The following is an 18,369-nucleotide window of genomic DNA, read 5'->3' on the forward strand; positions in this document are numbered from 1 at the left end:
ATATCCTTTTTTACCAAAAAAACTAGTGGTGTAGGAAGGTGAAACTCTGCCATTGGACGTTCATGCCTGCATACAGCAAAACATTGGCTGAGCAACTGGGAATATAGAGGGACTCCTTCTGGATTGCGTGGGTCACTGGATGTCTCATCCCAGCTCCCCTGCTGCTGGGGGTTGCCAGGTCCCCTCTGCACGGCCCCGTGGTTTGTCCGGGGTGGTGGCAGGCTGAACGAACTGGTGTGAGCAGTGCTCTTGCATGTCTGTTCGGATGTGCATGTGCATTAGAGATGCTGCCTTGCCCAGGCAGGTTTCAGATCCTCATGGCCGAAGAGGCTGCACCTTGGCAGCCTGCCTGGTGTGACTGCAATGACAGATGGATGCACCAGGCAACTCGCTTGCACCCCCTCGCTTTCGGCGACAACACTTAGCATTCCTCTCTAGCCAGTGCGAAGAGGGAATCGGCAGATCAGCCCAGGTGCCCTCAGCACCTCTTTGACCACGACAGTCTGGAGCAGCAACAGTAGCTCTACGTGGGCCAGAAAGTCACCACATGGAGCTGTTTGAAACAGCCTCATCTCAGGAGGCAGCCCAGCAGCAGGACCTCTAGATTGTGGCCTGCAGAGGTGCCAAGGAGGGGAAGGCCACTTTGGGGGAAAACAATGCCTAAACTACCCCTTTGGAGAATTAATTCCTGGTTACCTGAGCTGCAGTATGGCTATGGAGGGAAGCCTGGCACTGCAGAGTGCATGATAGGTGATGTGAAACACCACGGTGCCTTGAATTTGGGGTGTCCGTGATGCCGAGAATGGTGCCCTCCACAGCAAGCATGGGCTCCTCAAGTAGTGCTCCCATGGGGGAGCACTCAGGCCAAAAGGATGCTTGAACTTACCAATAGGAATAATTCAGATTTTTGCCTTTCCCTGGCCTGAAATGCTTCATTCAGGTCCAAAGTTAACCTGCTTCATGCAGCAGCAAATTAAAGCCTGCAGCAGTGACCTTGCTTGCAGCTGTGGGCTGGTGGGAGCTGAGTCCTGGTCCTTGGGCAGTGCTGGGGCTGAGGTGGGAAAGTGAAGGAGAGGAAAGGAAATAATAAGCCACTCTCTCCTGCTTTTCTCTCTTGAGACCGGACTGCCATGGAGCCAGAAGTGCAAAAGAGAACAGAAACAGAGGCAGGAGGGAGTGTTACTGCAGCCTAGCCTTGTGGTTTGCACTCTCAGCTCTGCTGCTTTTGCATCTTGGACCTTCTCTGCGTTTTATGGAACTCAAAATTCAGAGATAACCTGGCTGGTAACTGTTGAATGTGCTTTGTGCGCAGTATCTTGCAATGAGAGTCCTTGATTCTCCATGATATTCTGAGATGGCTTCTGCAGAATTACTGAAGATTTTATTAACAGGGAAGGTACTAAACTCCCCTTGGAAGCTGAGTCATCCAGTGACAGCTTCTGAAAAATCCCAGGCAGTCACTCCAGCTCCAGCTCATCGGGTGCAGGGTGAGCTGCCAGCCAACTCCATTCACTGGAACAGCCTACAGAGGAAATACAGCATTATTTTAGTAAGAAGAAAGAGTGCTCTCCAGAAAGCAGAGCTTTTAAGAAGGTGAATGGAGCAAATTACTGAGCAACAGAGCAACCATATCATGTGGTGAAAGAGGCATTCTTGAAACACATTCAGGAAAATAATAGGTGATCAACACGTAGCTTTTCCACGTGTTTTGATCTCTGACCTTGTGTATCCACAAACAACCTGCTTATCAGTCCCAGTGCGATTATCGCTGTGTCCTGGGTGATACAGGTGTCATCGGGCTGCTACTGCAATGCCTACATTAGTCATCACAGCATCTCTGCCCGTTGCAGATAAGAGGCCGTTTGAATTACTGGGGCATCTCCAGACAGCCCCGGTAGCCACAGTTCTCCTCCAGCCAGGGCCGTGCAGTCTGAAGCTGTCTTTGCTGCACGTCACGGCTTCCTCCCAAAGGGCTCTGCCCCTGGCAGCCGCCCGCCAAGCTGCCCGTGAGGTCGTTTCCTATCCCGCTGTAGTTCAAGTGAGCTGGGAGAGCAAAGACCCTTTATTTCAGGCGTCTAAGGTACTCTGCCCCACTGACCAAAGCCTGCACCTCTGCAGCCTCGCAGGCAACCCCTAGCAGATGGGGAAACAGCTGGGAGAGTAACCAAACCAGCCAGCACCACCACAGCTGGGATGGGACGCACAGCCACGGCCTTAGATGAGTTTGCGATGTCTATGCTAGGCGCCAGTGGAGTTGTCTCAGGAGAGTCCCTAATTCACTGTCACTCTGCACCTTGCAAATTCATTTAAAATGGATCTCCAGCATTTTAAATGTGCTTTGTGCTGTCAACGCAAACGTGGGCAAATGTTCACAGCTCGCTCCAGAGGCTGAAGGTGCTCGTCATTCCCTTAGTTAGGCTGGAGCAGTCTTGTGCATTTCTTATGTCCTTTTCCAGTTTCATGAAATAAAAAATGCTCAGTTGTGTTTGCAAACCCCCTTGGCATAGGGATTTGTGAAATCTGGCGACGCAGATCTTTGCAGGCTCTGCACACCACAACTTAGGCCCCACTGCACAGAGCATGTCCACGGGGTGATTTTCCATGTTCCAAAGACCATTTATAAACCAAAGTGAAAGGACCTTCCCATAAATGAGAATCAGACACAGGTGGCCAGTTTAGGGTAGGTTACGAGTGCGACTACCAAGAGAGCTTTGGAGCATAGATGACTATAAATACAGGTGCTGAGCAGCTTTTAGGAGGAGAGTCCCCATCTGCCAAGCTATGGTAACAACCACGTGTGGATGCCTGGCCTGCAGCAGCTGGGAAATAAAACACAGCAGCTAAGAAACACTTGAATACATCTGGTCTGCCTGTGTGGGCTGACACCACGGAGGAGGAATAACCCACCTGTTGCACCTATAGTGTGCACCGATACCTATTGCTCAGCTGCAGCGGGTTAGGAGCAGCCATCTATGCTGATCCACTGATGAGAGGTAAATTGTTAAGGGGCCGTACGGCATTCGCTGCAGTCACTTGTCCATGACCTAGCAGTGCTATGTATGCAGGTCCTATCAAAATGCGAGGAAAATTAGTCCCTCAGCTCCATAAATTCACCCTGGGAATGTGAGCTGAGTTACATCACCCATCAACTCCTAGCCGCCTGCTAATGATGTCAGTTTTAATGTACTTCCTGCAATAAAAAGCCTGGACAGTAACCCCTGGTACGTGTCCTCGTGCCCTTTTAATAATTCTCAAAACTACACCCCTAAAGATGCGTGCTAAGCTCAGCAAGATCTCCAAATATGTCCATCAAGATAGATAGCACATAGATAGAAGTAAGAGCCCATATATAGAAATCCAGAAAGCTCCCAGGATCACGGCTTAGCTGCAGGGCCTCTTTCACTGGAGGAAAAGAATGAAAGATTGCAATGTGATTACTAGTAATACTCCTCAAGGTGAAACCATTTCTCACTTAAGAATATATAAGATCTGTTACTAAGGATTTACTTCCCCTTCCGACTACTCATTACTCTGTGGCATTTGTGTTTTTGATTCAAGTTTCTGAGTTTTCCTTTCCACTAATGAAACTGCAAGCTGTAAGCAACAAAAAGCAGAAGAAGGAACTACTGAACATACCAGACGGCAAAAGAGCTGAGGTAGGACAACATTTATCCACTTTTTCTTTTACAGATGTAGATAAAAAAAGCCATAATAATTAAAATACAACTTACTTTTGTTTCTTATTACTTGCAGCAAGCTTTGTTTTTACTAGAAATTGTGATCACTGGCTGAATTTCTCTATGCTAAAGTCAGACTTGAGAATTTTATTTGGAAGAAAGAAGTGTGACTTTATATAGCTAGGACTTGTGCCAGATGGAAGATAACAATCAGGGGTGGATCTGAGCGCAACTCATTCTTTAATTAGACCAAAACTACACTTTTTTTTATGGCAAACTTCTAAAACAAAAAAGTGTTAAAGGTCAGGATCTTGATTTTTTTTTAATTATTATTGTGCGTGTAGAAAGGTTAACAAAACGTCACATGTTTCTGTGAATTGAATTCAGTGTTAATTTCAGGTATTAACATTTTGTTGTTTATTCTTGGTAATGTTGCTCCTGAAATATAAAATGAATACTAGAAAGAAAGCAAATGGGAACTTAAAAAAAATGGAGTTTCTGTTTTTCTCGTTGTGCAGTGGCAAATGCAAGCAATCTGCCGTGAATGTGGCTTTATAGCAAGGATACCGTAATAGCCTTCTTACTCAAGTAACAAACACAGGCCTCTGGGGTCTGAGGTCTTCTTCAGACAAAGGCAAATTGTGATAGATGTGCCGAGCATCTCTTTTCCCCGCTACACAGAAGGATCTGTATCTTTATCACTAAACATAGCAAAGAACCCTATTTTGCATGAACAGCACGATTTCTCTATTTAACATTGCAGATGTGGAACACCATATTGAAATCAGGTTTTCTGGTAGTTCCTCACTTTCTGGCGAACTCAGTGTTTCGGATGGGCGGATCTGAGAACCTTCACTTGGAATTTTTATGCAGATTGGACATGAAGAATTTCATATTTACACCTTTAGCAGCAGCACCTCTCCACCGACACCACCTCCCTTCCCCTGCCGCGGGGAAGGATTCCTCCTGTTCCAGCATAGCACAGAAATCTTTCCCACTGTCAGCTGAGATACTGGTTGACTGGGCTGATTGCTTTTGATTTAGCCCTCCACCAGAACTGGGAACATCCCAGGGGTACTGACTATTACAGTTTTCCCAGTAATAGCTTTTTGACATACCGAGAGGAATCTCTTTTTTAGGATCGTTATTGGTCTCACTTCACAAGGAGAAAGCAGGAGCAACGCAGTGAAGTCAACTGAGTTACAGAGGTGTTACATAAACTGGGAGCAAAGTACAACCATAAGAAATGAGCTAGTGTCTCAGAGTGACCACCATCTAACCCAATATTCGGTCCCTGATGATGGTGCTAGTAGATGCTGTTTAGAGAGCCCATGGGAGCCAGATCACCTCCTGTGGTGCTTTGCCCCTGTATTCCCCCGGCATCCCTAATTGTCGTTTAAGGGTGCCAGAGAGTATATCCCTGCCTAGTCCTTTATTTCGCATTTATTGTGCTTATATTTATCCAACCCTGTTTTGAACCCACTGATACCAGCTCCCTCACTGGTTGAAAGCAGGTTCCCACCAAGTCTACTGAGTGTCCCTAGTGCTGCAGGACGCATGAGTAACAGTGGCGTTCACACCATCCATTACCTTTATGCCTCTGTAAGCTTTGACCACATCCTCTTTCAGCCTTCTCCTGCCATACTAAAGGGTCTCAGCCTCTCAGTCTCTACTCCATTCCTTGATCATTTCGCTCACCCCTCTCTGTCCCTTCTCTAACTCCGTTATGTCTCTCTTGGGTGCAGAGACTGGAACTGCACACGGTGGTCACGCAAGGATGCACAAGGATTCATGGGGGTTTTATACAAAATAACACACTGCTTTACTATCCATAACTTTCTTCATGTTGTCCCTCATTTTGTCAGCTTTTTTAGATGATGTTGCAGCCAAGGCAGTAACAATTTCAGTAGACTCTTGATGACTCCATCGCTGGAGCAAAAGGCAAGCTCTCTCTTGAATGTAACAGCCACTTTCTAGTTCAGTATCGTATAGCATGATTTAGATTATTTTTTCCAAGGATGCATCATCTTACATGAAACTACATTGAAGCTCATATGCCACCTTTCCAGCACAGCGTGGAAAACCTTAGGAACATCTGCCAGCCTGGAGATTTCTCTGTGCACAGCCTTCTCCAGATCATTGATAAAGATACCGAACAAAAGCACAAACCTTAGAGACCCCATTATGGCTTTATCAAGCCCTACACTTTTCTTCCTATCCTTTAATCATCTTTCAGTGCATAAAAAACCTGTTTTCCAGATCTCTGGCAACTTAGTTCCTTAGAAAACTTTTCGTGCAGAACTTTGTCAAAGGCTTTTAGAAAATTTAACTATATAAATACACATATGTACACATATACGGATGTATACATAAGGATATACATCTTTATATAAATAGGGCCGCTGGACCCCCTTCATCCATCATCCTTACAGCTCTTCAGCAGATGAGTGAGGCATGATTTCTCTTTTTTAGGAGATGTGTTGGCTCTTTCTCAGCAGGCTGGTGTTTCAACGCGCTCAGAGATGTACTTTATTACGACCCTCAGCATCTTGCCAGAGGTAGGAGGCAGTCAGTAGGTCCCAGCACTGAGACAGCCAACTCGCAGCTCTCAAGCTCCCTTCTCGAGCCCTTCTTGTAGACAAGGGCTGCACTGCCAACGCAGTGCACAAGCCCTTTGGCACCGTGTCTGATTGTAATGGTGGGTTATGTGCCTTGGCCATAACGCCATTGGGTCCTGAACATTTATCGGCCTCTAAACTTAGCTAGTCAGTTTAATATTTCCTGTATACGCACATCAAATGGAGCTGGCTCCTCTGACTTGTCTTCTATGAAGAAGGTACCAGGCATGAAAATACCCCAGCATCTTCAGTGAGGAAGACTGAATTCACTGAGCTTCTCCACCATTGCCTTGTTATCCCTAAAAGATCCTTTACCATCAAGCAACTCTGCCAATTCCCTAGCTGTCTTTCATCTTTCGATGTATTTACAAAACATGCCACTCTTAGCTTCAGCATCATTTACCAAGTGCTTTCAAAAAAATTTTTTTAATACTCATCAATTCCTCTCTATATTTCAGCTCCCATGGTATGGGCTTTCCTATTCTCCTCGTTTGGACAAACCTTCCAGTTTGCAAATGGTACCCTAAAATAATTATATAATAATCATTTTTAAGTGATTTATCCTATAATAGCCTAACTACTCTATTGATATATGTAGGCATCAATATTTATTGAAATACTTATTTCTTTTGGAATGATGTCACGTCTTACATGTGGACTTCCAGCACAGGTTCTGTTGAATTTTCTATATGTTTTTCTGATAGCACCCAAAACTCTGTAGGCCTCTTGCTTCTGAGACTGCTCCTCACTCTCACAGAAGTGCTGAACCTAGCTGTCCTGTGGTTGTTATTACAAGGCACCCTCCATCCAAAACTGCTTGAGCTGGGTCCTCTGCAGCGCTAAAGACCAAACACAGAACAGCATCCTGTGTTGCGGATTGCAGGACCAATTATCTTAGGAATCAGTCATTCACTGCATACAAGCATTTTCTCTATATCTCATCCTAACAGAGAATTATGTCTGTATGAAGGCACCTAAAATCTCCCGCTATTACTACCACCTTTCAGCTTCTCTAATCTCACTTAACGTTTTCTGATCACTATCATCACGTTGATAAGGAGTTTGGTGGTGCAAGCCTCGTACTGTATTTTTGTTATTAGAGTATAGGATATATTGTGTTTTTCTCTAAACATAATATTTTTATGCTATTACATTTTGTGTAGTCCTTCAGGCAGAGTGCCACTCCTCCACCTAAACATCCTACACTATCATTACCATAAAACTGGTAGCCTGGCAACACGGGATCCCATTGATTATCCTCTTTCCAGCAGGTCTCCGAGATGCCCATTATACCAGGGCTGTTGTCTCACGCCAAGCATTCACTCTTCGCCTTCTTATTTTCAGGCTTTGAGCACAAATGCAGAATTACGAGCAAGTTTTGCTTTTGCTCACTCATTTATGTTCCAGTCAGCTGGTTTTGCAGGTGTTTTGATCAGCCTTTTCTGGCTGCTAGACTTCTACCTGCAGCCTGGGCTTAAAATCTGCCAGGCTGGGGAGCCTTATACTAGTTTAGTGTCTCCTTCAACTCTATGCTTACTAAATACTTTATGCTTACTCAGCTGGTTAGCTAAGGGTGAGCTGTACCTAAAGGTGTGCACTGGAGAAAACCCTAGCACCTGGAAATTGCCCTGTTCATACTGGTCCTTCAGCTACAGCCTTTTATCTGCTGCTGGATCTGGGCATGTTCTTCATCAAGCTCCAAAAATACCATGTTCCTGAGCTTGTTTGCTCTATCCTTACAGACCCTAGGAGGTGAGTAAGGCTGCCCCTTACTCAGCAGAGTCCCCAAGCAGCCTATGCAGACTCCCAAAGCATACCCAAAGCTCAAGGCCACCAACGGGGGACAACTATGACTCTCGCAGGCCAAGCACTCAGCAAGTTCGCCTGCCCTCCAGGAGTCTCCACTACTCTTCCTCCCACCCCTCCTGAGCCAAACTCCTGTGCAAGCTGCTCCATTTGCTCAGCAAGGAGACATAAATGCCCTCTCAAGCTGCCTACTCCTGACCTCATTGAACTCTATGATGCTCTCCTTGTGCCGCTCTGGGTTCAAGAAACCTGTCTTCCTGGGAGCCCTCCATGACCCAGGAGACAGCCTGGACACTCTTACTGAAAACAAAGTTTGTTTCCTTTTCTTAGGTATGTAGCACTTCCTGCTTGTCTTGGAGCTCTCTCCTGACCTGAGCTGGCTGATGAACATCTCTGCGCTGCAAGGAGGGGTAAAATTCTCCCCTTTTACTTTGTGGCTGCTTGAGATATTCCTGTGTGTAATACATCTTCCACTGGGCCTTACCTTCAACATCAATCTAATGCAAGAATCTACATATAATTGCACAAGTCATTACTGGCCCTTGATTGAGGGCAGGCACAAGGGTGATTAACAGCTTTCAGGTAACTGCTCTCCAGCCTCTTTCTCTTAGGCCTCCCATAACAGCTTAAAAGCTTTGTTTGGATAATCTGGAGAGTCAGAGTACCAGCTCTCTCACCACGTCCAAGGATGCTGTGTTTCCTCAATTACACACAGGCATCTAGTTTCCTAAAGGTCTTTAGCTGACATGAGAGATGAGGAACACAAAATAGCTTTAATGGTTGTTGTTAGCTACCTTACCCCATCTAAAGAGCTTGACCAAAGTGACTTTGCTTCTGTGTCTGTGGTACCTCTTAGCACTCTCCCCAGGATGCTGAAGCTGAAGGGGTTTTAATAAACTGAATTTTAATTGCTCCAATCCTCTCCTTCAGCAGATAGTGTCAGGCTATAAGAGATCACTTGTCGTGCTGGGCAGGGCTTCAAATTTGCAAATGCTCCAAGTTCTTCATCTTTGTTTGACTCCTTCATTTCGTAGGTTTAAGAGAATCGTGTCTGGTGGCCCATGCCACAGGAACACCTGTGTTCAAATGTTCAACAGGTGGCTGATCTCTTCTCATTCTGTTTTCGGGGTTTTAAAGGCAGCCATGCTTGGGCCATAGCAAAATACAAACAAAGTGCTCTTATATTTGCAGTACCTTGGGCTATGATGTTTCCCTGAAAAATGGGAAGACCAGCTTTACTCAGAAGAAAAGCTGTTCCTTATTCCACATGGAAAACTCCCATGTCAGCCAGTTGCTTTGTGTAGAAAACCAAAACCATTCAAAATTTCTCTGACTGGAAAACGATTTGTTGTTACAAAGTGTACCTTGTCTCTCTTCTTTGCCACGGCAGAGAGTCTTAAAAGAGCAGGTATTTCCCTTGCAAGCACCTTATTTATTGAGGCTGAGGCGTGGCTGAGCATCACTATCCAGTTTGCCCAGTTCCAATCTCCAGCGCCCATTAGCTTAATAGATATTATTATGTTTTCCAGAGGGATGATTTCAGGCACTGCAGGGACAGATACAACCTCTGTGTGAGCAAAAGTCCCCGCAGCCCTGGCCAGCGCACTCCCATCTCACCACGGTGGGCAAGCCCTGCTTCTTGGAACCCAGCCCAGAGGGATCGCTCTTCCCACGCTCCCTCTCACAGTGGGGCCACTCCAGTCGCCAGACAAAAGACCACAGCTGGAACACATCTGGCTACAGTATTCAGGGATCTAGATGGGAGCCTGAGACAGAGCCCTGCAGAGAGCACAGACATGCGTGAACGTAGCGGGCCCCGAAACCACGGGGAAAGGCTTCAGTTCACAAACCAGCTCCTATTTACAGCCATGCCAGCAACACCAGTGTTCCCAGCACTGCAGCCGGTACAGGGGAGCCCAGGGCACCCAAGTCTAGTGCCCGCTAGAGACTCCACCTGTGCAAATAAATTCATTTCAATTTGTTAGGCCAGTGAGGTTCAGAATAAGAGTTACACCAGGCCATGCACCATGGGCTGATTATCGCTGTCAATGGGGCAAACGACAAGCTGCTTTTTCAGACACATAGGAATTTCTTACGGCTCTGTTTTTAGGCTAAAAATTTCCATGTTACATTTCTGGAATATGTTGGCAGATGTGGAGAGGGAATTGCTTTCCCTCTATTAAACAAGCAACAATTCTGAAATCTTCCTCTCAAAGTACCGGTAGCTGCAGGTGAGCTGAGAAAAGAAATGTGGAATTTTGCAAGGAAATAGACTCCAGTGAGAAGAAAAATATTATTTATAATGTTTTAGTGATAATTGTTTTAGATTTAACTGAGATATGATTTCATGGGAGGAAAAAATACCACTCTGCATGAACATGGCCCATTTTCTCACAGATCATTTTCAATAGGATTGCTAACATGGGCCACGCTGTACATAAAGAACTACCTGATTTAGAGCAGTTGAGACCAAAAATGGTTGTGAAAGCAGTAAATGAGGCAAGGGTCCCAAAAAAAGGAGACAGAAAACTATCAGCAAATAAAAAGAAAGAAGAAATACTGTGTAAGGAGAAGAGAATTTAAAAAAAGGAGCCATGCATAATTAGCACAGTATTTATACTCTGTTTAAGATACTAAATATCTTTAATTTATCCTCATGAAAGTACATCAGAATGTGTTCAGGAGAGAATGCTCAGGGAAGTTCAACAACATTCTGCCAACAACAGAAGACAGCAGAAGAGTTTTGCTAGTCCCACTAGGCAAATTCACTTTCTTTTGGCTTTTCATCCTAATTGAAACAAAAACTTCTTCGCAGCTGGTGACTTCTTTTCTGAGCAGCTTTTAATACTTCCAAGGTTGGTAACTGCTGACTCAGGATCGCTCTGTTACAAAATGACTGACAAAAAGTTGGTTTATTTTGCACAGAGATGCTCACAAGATTGTCATTGAAACGCATATAAGATTCACCTTCAAAAGACAGCACTTACATAGTTTGAGACAAATACCAGCTGCTGTAATAGCCAAACCATTTAGAGCTTCCTTGGCGTTTTGCATTTTGAAAGTGTCATGCACACATTCTGAGATGTGAATTTATTGGGACATCACAAGTGATTGCACATTTAACCAAACTTAACTTTCCGCCGCTGTCTGCAGCTTATAACTTTTGCACTCGGTGAAAAAGTCACAACGGTGAATTCCCCATGTGGTGTGCACTCCAACACTCACAACCACTTCTTTTTACTTTGTCAGAAAGACCGAGGGCCCTACCGCAGACTATGAATATTTCTGAGATGGCTCTAAATGACAGCTTCACTAAAAGCTCACCCAACTGTACAATTGATGGCTTCAAGCAAGCTGTTTATCCTGCCACATATCTCACTATCTTTTTCCTGGGTGCTATTGGAAACGGCCTCTCCATATACGTCTTCTTCCAGTCTTCCCAGAGAAAGACCTCGATAAACATCTACATGCAGAATTTGGCCATTTCAGATCTCATGTTTGTAAGCACTTTGCCCTTTCGGGCCACCTATTTCCTGTTGGGCTCACACTGGATATTTGGTGAAGTCCTTTGCAGGATCATGACTTACACCTTGTACGTTAACATGTACTGCAGCATTTATTTTCTCACTGTACTGAGCGTGGTTCGTTTCATAGCCATCGTCTACCCGTTCAAGCACTGGAAAGTAGCTAACGTTAAGTATGGCAGGATAACATGCGCAGCCATATGGCTCTTCATACTGGCAGCCTCCAGCCCGCTGTTAAGCAAGGAAATCGCTGGGTACAGCCACCCAGCCAAATGCTTGGACCTTCGCCCAGCCAACACACAGTGGCTCTTTCTGATGAACGGCATCGTCGTCGTGATAGGCTTCATCCTGCCGTTCTGCACCATTATCGTCTGCTACATCTTTGCCATCAAAGCACTGCTCAAGACTAAGGCTCCTCAGCAAAAAAAGACAGTCTGTCACAAGAAGGCGCTGTCGACCATCATCATCACTCTGATCCTGTTCCTCCTGTGCTTCCTGCCGTATCACATACTCCGAACTGTGCACCTGAGGCACAGTGAGTGCCACCAGGACAACCTGCCTTTGCACAAGGCGGTGGTCATCTCTCTCTGCCTGGCTGCCATGAACAGTTGCCTTGATCCTGTGCTCTATTACTTTGTGGCTGAAAATTTCAAAGCGCAAATCAGAAGTTTACACTGCAGGTAGCTGATTCAGAATCACAAAATTATATATATGTGCTCTAGATAGGACATCTAGACTGTATCCAAACTATTAAAGAAAAAAGGTCATGTGGTGCTAGCTAACCCGGAGCCACACGGCTCAGTGCCGGGCCCTGCTGGAGCAAAAGTGTCTTGGAGAGAGCTCACTGGAGATGTTCAAAACCAAGACAGGAGCTCACTTACGTTAAGCAGCGTGGATGATCAGAGGTCAGGTGTCTAGGCAAAGTCCCTGGTCCTCTTTTATTTAGCAGCACAGATATGCCTCCACTGGTCACCCTCGCCAAGACAAGGCACTGAAAGAGCAATATTCTTTTCTCAGTGTTGCCACCAATTTGCCTTGTTACCAGAGTATTTAATTTCACCTTGCTCACCTGTGATTTGAAGGGAAACTGTTCGTCTAACTATCTTGGTGTCTGTGCTCCGTTTCCCTGTGTGTGTTGAAGTTCACATTTCAGGTGCTTCATGGTGCTGTGCCAGTTCTCTTTGCAAACATTGGCCGAAGGTTTGCATATAACAGAAATATAAAGCATTAATGATATTTTCTGCTGAGTCTGACTTACACAGCAGGCAGAGAGCCAAATAGGACCTGGCAATGGCTCAGGCCATTCAAAAAGCATTAACGTTTCTAGATTTTCAACTCTGAGGTATTTTGTTTAATATTTCACTTATTATCAAGTGAAATAATGCTTTCAAACAAACAATTTCAGTATTGAAATAAGTAATGCAACTTTTGAAACCGAAGGCAGGGTGCTGGCTCAGGCGCTCGGAGCTGCACCCTGTGTCTCTTTGCTTGCTCTCTGATCCCTCCGAGACCATTGCAAAACTTGCTTTTCTGTTCAGCGTTGCCTGTGCTTTTCTGAAACAGCTGAGCACGTGGGGTTAGGCAACTCAGTCCATATGTGAGGATCCTGAGACAGGCTTTTAAAAATATCTGAGCCCAGACGGGTAGCTAGTAGGACGCTTGGCAGCGCAGCCTTAGGGAGCCTGACAGCAAACTGCTGCCAAAGAGGTGTCCCTAATCCCTCCGCTCCTGTCTGCCCCAAGCAGAAAACTGTTCCCCTTTTCAAAGCATTCAACTTCCAGATGCTTTGAACTGCCTGACATCAAACAGGAGCAATGCAGCAGGAAAAAAAACAGAGCCAGGAGCAGGAGGAAAGATAGGTGGCAGGGGAGGAAGAGGAGGAGGAGGAGAAGCACTGTTTTAGAAAGCAGCAGGGAGCTCCACCTATGGAGGCTTTGGAAAATCTCACCAAAAGGCTGTCTGCATTTTTAAGCCCTTGAATATTTTCTAAAATGCATGTCCAACAAATCAGGCCACTTGCAATTGAGTGCACTCAGAGTCCAATCTTGGTTTAAGTGCATTTGGATTTTTTTTTTTAATGATCCCCTTTTTTCAGTAAAACCATGCTTGGATTTTTTAGCTTGGAAGATGTGTCATGTTTGTGAGGAAAATAGTCAGTCTCATATGGAGGCTTGATATAATGATGAAAGATCTCCCTCCCTGTGGAATCCCCCTAGAAGAATGTTTCTCTTAGTGAAGATACATTCTGAAAGCTCTGAACTTTTTGGAAAAAATACAACCAACTACTTTCAATTCTATCTGAAATATAAGGAAAACATCATTGATGGCCAGGTAGGAAAGTGCTCAGCATATCACTGGGGAATTCACATTTTTCTTGGCTACCTAAGGGTTAGCTTCAGTTGAAGAGTCAATCTGTACAAGTGAAAATTTGTACCATAAGTCTTCACTAATGTTCATTTTCCAAATCATTATTTCAATAATTTAGATAGGCTTATTTTATGTGTCCAGGAACAGATCTGAGACTTGATCCAGTGATGCCATGTTAGCTCATGGAGTGCTCTGTCCCATGCTATTGAAGAAAAAGGTAATATTACCATTGGTTTGCAATGGGAATGGGATCAACATGGTAGCTTGTGCAGAAAAATAGTAGAAAAATGATGCGAAGGAAGGGAGCAAACTTTTTTCATGGTTTTCCCCTAGCAGGAGTAGTCCTGAGCAGAGAAAAGCCTGCTTGGAGCCTTTGACAAGATACTATACATCTTACTATCAGGAAACAGAAAAAATAGGAGGTGTTTATCCACAATTTAATCACACTAGAGTGTGTTCGTTTCTGTGTCCATCCATATGCACCCTCTTTTGCATCTGAAGGGTAAATGTATCCCATTTGGTATCTCTGTATGTCTCTGCGCTCACTCAGCTGAAGCGAGTTTCTTAACCATGGAGTATCACAGTAAAAATGTAGTAAAAAAAGAAAGACACATATTTATCCTCCAAAATAAAGCTCCTGACAGTTAAATTACTAGCAATGCCTCTCGGTCCCTCAAGGGCCCACCTACCCTTAAAAACTATCTTAATATGTTTCCTCCATTTTCCAGGAGAAAGAATCTAAGAATAGCTATGCACCTAGAAAGTTAAAGCAACGGGAAAGTTTTCAGTGCAAAGCTACACCAGAAGCAAAGAGAGGTTTTATAAAGTAATCTGCCTGCCACCTGATCCACTTCACATTTTCTTGTACCCCTGACTCAGGCTGGTGCGTGGCCCCGCGTGCCTGACACTGCAGAGTGGCTGCCGGCCAGACATGGACCTACCGCTGCCTCCCACTTCACCTCTTCTCCAGACGTGACCTCTTCTCCGGACGTGAGCCCTCCTGCAAGACAAGACTGCTGCTTGCTATTTCGTAAAGAGCCTTTCACATACATAAAAAAATGAAAGTTTTACAGATCAGAAGGGGTAAATGTTACTCTACAACTAGCCAGTGATAAAGAAAAATCTTTCAGGGAAGATTGAGGTGGATTGGAAGAGAATTAACGGACAAGGCTTTTTTCTCTAACATGGGCTAAAGAACTTTATTGTAACCAATAGAGAATATGTAATATTTTAATAACAAATTATATCTAGTATGTATATCTTTTATAATATTGTTATGTATATATATTTACAGGTAATACATTATTATGTTACGAGTAGCGCATTATTCTTTCATTTTCATGATATAATTTCTGCCTTCCTGTTACACATCCTGTTACCATGGCATATATTTTGCTTAAGCCCCTAACAGTGTCTGGGGAAAGGGGCATGTGTTTTGCTGCTCTGTGCCCCCTTTTGAGATGCATGTTCCTGTGTGCTACAACAGCACGTTGTGTGGGCAGCAAAGCAGACATTGGACTTCCCCCCGCATCTTAGGGCTGCTGCTTGTCTTGGTCCTTCAGGACGGACAAAATAGAAATGACCTTCTGCCCCTCCAGCTGATGAGCACAGAAATAAGATCCATCAACAAATAACAAAATGTAGTCAAAATCAGGAGAAATCAGATGCTATTTCAGTAGTGACCCTGGACTAATGTTTTGATTTCCTGTATTGTATCCGAGGGAGATTAAATGAGAAACTCTTTGAAAGACAGCTTGTACTTCATTTTTGCTTTGACTTAGACAAGAGAGTCCACTCTTGCCCAAGGCGCTTCAGCTCTCCAGCCCGGGCTGACTATGATGTGCCACATGATACCACTATCCCCACATGGATATGCAGTCCAGTCCCCTGCACACACTTGTGCCATGTCTATACAGGAATCTTACTGGACATCTGCAAAGGAAGCAGTATATTTAATTGCATGCAGCTGATGTTACATAGGTACATCTGTTCATCTACCAGGCAAAAGTTTAAGAAAGCCAAAGAAATTACACAGTTTCCTTTGTCCCAGATTCCCTTTTTGCCTTTCAGGAAAATTGGCCTGATTTCTACCACCACTTCCCCTCCCTTTGATTTTACAGCTGAACGAATGAAGCTGCCTAACGCTGGAGCCAAAACCTGGTCACTCAAGTCACATTCCTGCTCATGTGAACAAAATTTGAGCCTTTATTTCTGAAGCTGAGAAATTAAGCTGTGGACCTTGATCCATAACCTTATCCAGTCCCTGTATCACTATAGGTCGGGCTTGAACACTTGGAGTGGTAGTTGGCAGCCGAATACTTAATCAGATTCACATGTATTCCTCTGAGCAACTGCATAGAGGCAGCTGGAGCAGATTCGCTCAGCAATGAGCTGTGTTAGGAATCCTAACATACACAATATTGAAAAAGAAAATCTCTGAAGAGAGGCACTCTGTGCAGATGTTTCTTAAATTTTTGCCAGTTTTTCCATTTTGGAAACAACTTTTTGACCACCCACTGCAAGTCTCCCTGCTTGTTTCTCAGGGCTGCGTTTTAAATGATGGGATTCAGAAGCTGATAACAATAACCGCGAAGCAGAGAATCAGCCTTGCCCATGGAAACCACTGCCAGCTCCCATTCCTCAGCTTTCTAATGTGGTTATGGCCTAGCCAGAATAATCCAGCCCAAGAGCCATCACATGTTTTCTGAAAACTTTTGTTATTCTAGTTGGAGCAGTCTATTCTGGTTGTCCCTCACCACTCAAAGAGAACATACAAGCCCAAGTCAGAAATGTGAATGTGCTGTAAGAAGCTGTACTCTCAGACTGGTTTTTTTTCCTTTTTTAGTTTTGAATCACACTGAACGTAGTCATTGACAACACTGAACTCAGCAGACCCACAGCGCTAGATTTAGACTGATGGTAAGCAGGGAGGAAGAGGATGAGCTGCGCAGCTCCTCCTCCTCCCAAAGTGGAGGCAGGGTGCAGAGGACCTGGTCAATAGAGAAAATGCTGTTGCACTGCCTTTCAGAGAAGGACGAAGTGGTAAAAACACCACTCATGGACTGAGAAGCTGTTGCCTACCTGCAGGCCCTTTTCCAACCTCAGGAGCTCTCATTTTGTCCTTTACATTCAGGGCCATCATAGCTCAAACAACAGCTCAGGCGATCACATGGAGAATGTATCTACATGCTTGCAAGGAACAGGATGAGGTTAAGGCCTACCAGCATGGCCTGTGGTGGCTCTTCACTGTTTTCCTCCTGTCTGATCTAGGGCTTGTGTGCCCCATCTTTCAGGAGAAATGTGGAACCTTTCAGGACCTGGCTCAGAGTCAGCAAAGTTTAGCAGCACTCCAAGGACATGACACAGGCAGCCTGAAAATAGAGAGAGGAAGGTCTTCTCTGGGCTGTGCTATGGGAGGAGCTAATGTGGAAATGCAAAACTTTTCTCAGCGTGCCAATTCCAGTGAAGCACTTTACCCTGAAAAGGGGGAAAAAAAAAAAAAAAAGTTATTTTTGTCCACCAAAAAAAAAAAACAAAAAAAAAAAAACAAAAAAAAAAAAAACAAAAAAACCACCTTGGGCTTCTCCAAGCCCACAAACAAGGCTGGCCCTCAGAACCACCGCCCACCACAGGCTCTCCCAGATCCTTGAAACAAGCAGCACTGCAGAAGTCTGTGGAGGGGATGTCTCTGGGACACTCCTAGCCCATCCTGGCCTGCTCCAATATCAGGGTCACCAGTGTGCAAAGTTGAAGGCAGGTAGCATCTGAAAGAGTCTTTTTAACCACCACTCTCCAAGTAAGACATTTGCTCCTGGATAAACCAGTGGAGAGTGCCTTTAAAACCACAAGACCTCTTCATGCAAGCCGTTACACCATGTCCTCTTAAGTCAGCTTCTAAACTAGGATGGCACACACACCTATGCATTCAAATAAGATCAATGCAGAGAAACCTACTTTAAAAGGGAACTTCACAATCAAAATATGCTCCTAGATCCTCTCTTGAGCCAGTACACCTTGGTGTTTCCACCCCCACCGTAAACTATGCCTTGTCTAAGGACTGGACTCTTGAGGGAATGTGGCTTTGGAGACAGTCCAAGCCACGCTGGCAAAGGCTTTATACGTGGTCAGAAAAGAAGAAGCAAGGATGGTAGTCATTCCTGGAGGCCCTGAGCAGCTCTCGGGATCTTCAGAGGGCCAAGGGCACCCTCACAGCCTCCCCTCTCTCCTGCCACCCTGAACAGGCACGTGACAGCTTCAGGCCCACAAGATAGACCAGATCTCTCTTTCCTGCTCCTGGTCTTGGCAGTCCAATAGACAGTGAACTGGGGAGACCCTTTTCAGCAAAGAGTGACACATACTGATTTTAAGGATTATCTA

The 18,369-nt window shown here is 44.9% G+C and overlaps 1 protein-coding gene across 5 annotated transcripts; it reads left to right on the forward strand.

Moving 5' to 3' along the window:
* Window positions 1-3,369: 3,369 nt before the first annotated feature.
* On the forward strand, window positions 3,370-16,112 carry CYSLTR2 (cysteinyl leukotriene receptor 2). 5 transcript variants are annotated; one of them, XM_062576519.1, is made up of 5 exons: window positions 3,370-3,455; window positions 3,559-3,656; window positions 11,351-12,305; window positions 14,134-14,209; window positions 14,872-16,112. In XM_062576519.1, exons 3-4 carry the CDS (start codon window positions 11,377-11,379, stop codon window positions 14,150-14,152), a joined length of 948 nt encoding a protein of 315 aa, XP_062432503.1. In that variant the 5' UTR covers window positions 3,370-3,455; window positions 3,559-3,656; window positions 11,351-11,376; the 3' UTR covers window positions 14,153-14,209; window positions 14,872-16,112. The 5 variants fall into 5 exon arrangements, 3 of the variants coding, with proteins under 3 accessions (XP_062432503.1, XP_062432485.1, XP_062432495.1); XM_062576501.1 differs by having other exon boundaries at window positions 3,378-3,656; XM_062576511.1 differs by lacking the exon at window positions 14,872-16,112 and adding an exon at window positions 14,721-14,839 and having other exon boundaries at window positions 3,378-3,656.
* The last annotated feature ends 2,257 nt before the right edge of the window (window positions 16,113-18,369 follow it).

This window comes from Rhea pennata, chromosome 1 (genome assembly GCF_028389875.1).
Source record: "Rhea pennata isolate bPtePen1 chromosome 1, bPtePen1.pri, whole genome shotgun sequence".
Classification (NCBI taxonomy): domain Eukaryota; kingdom Metazoa; phylum Chordata; class Aves; order Rheiformes; family Rheidae; genus Rhea; species Rhea pennata.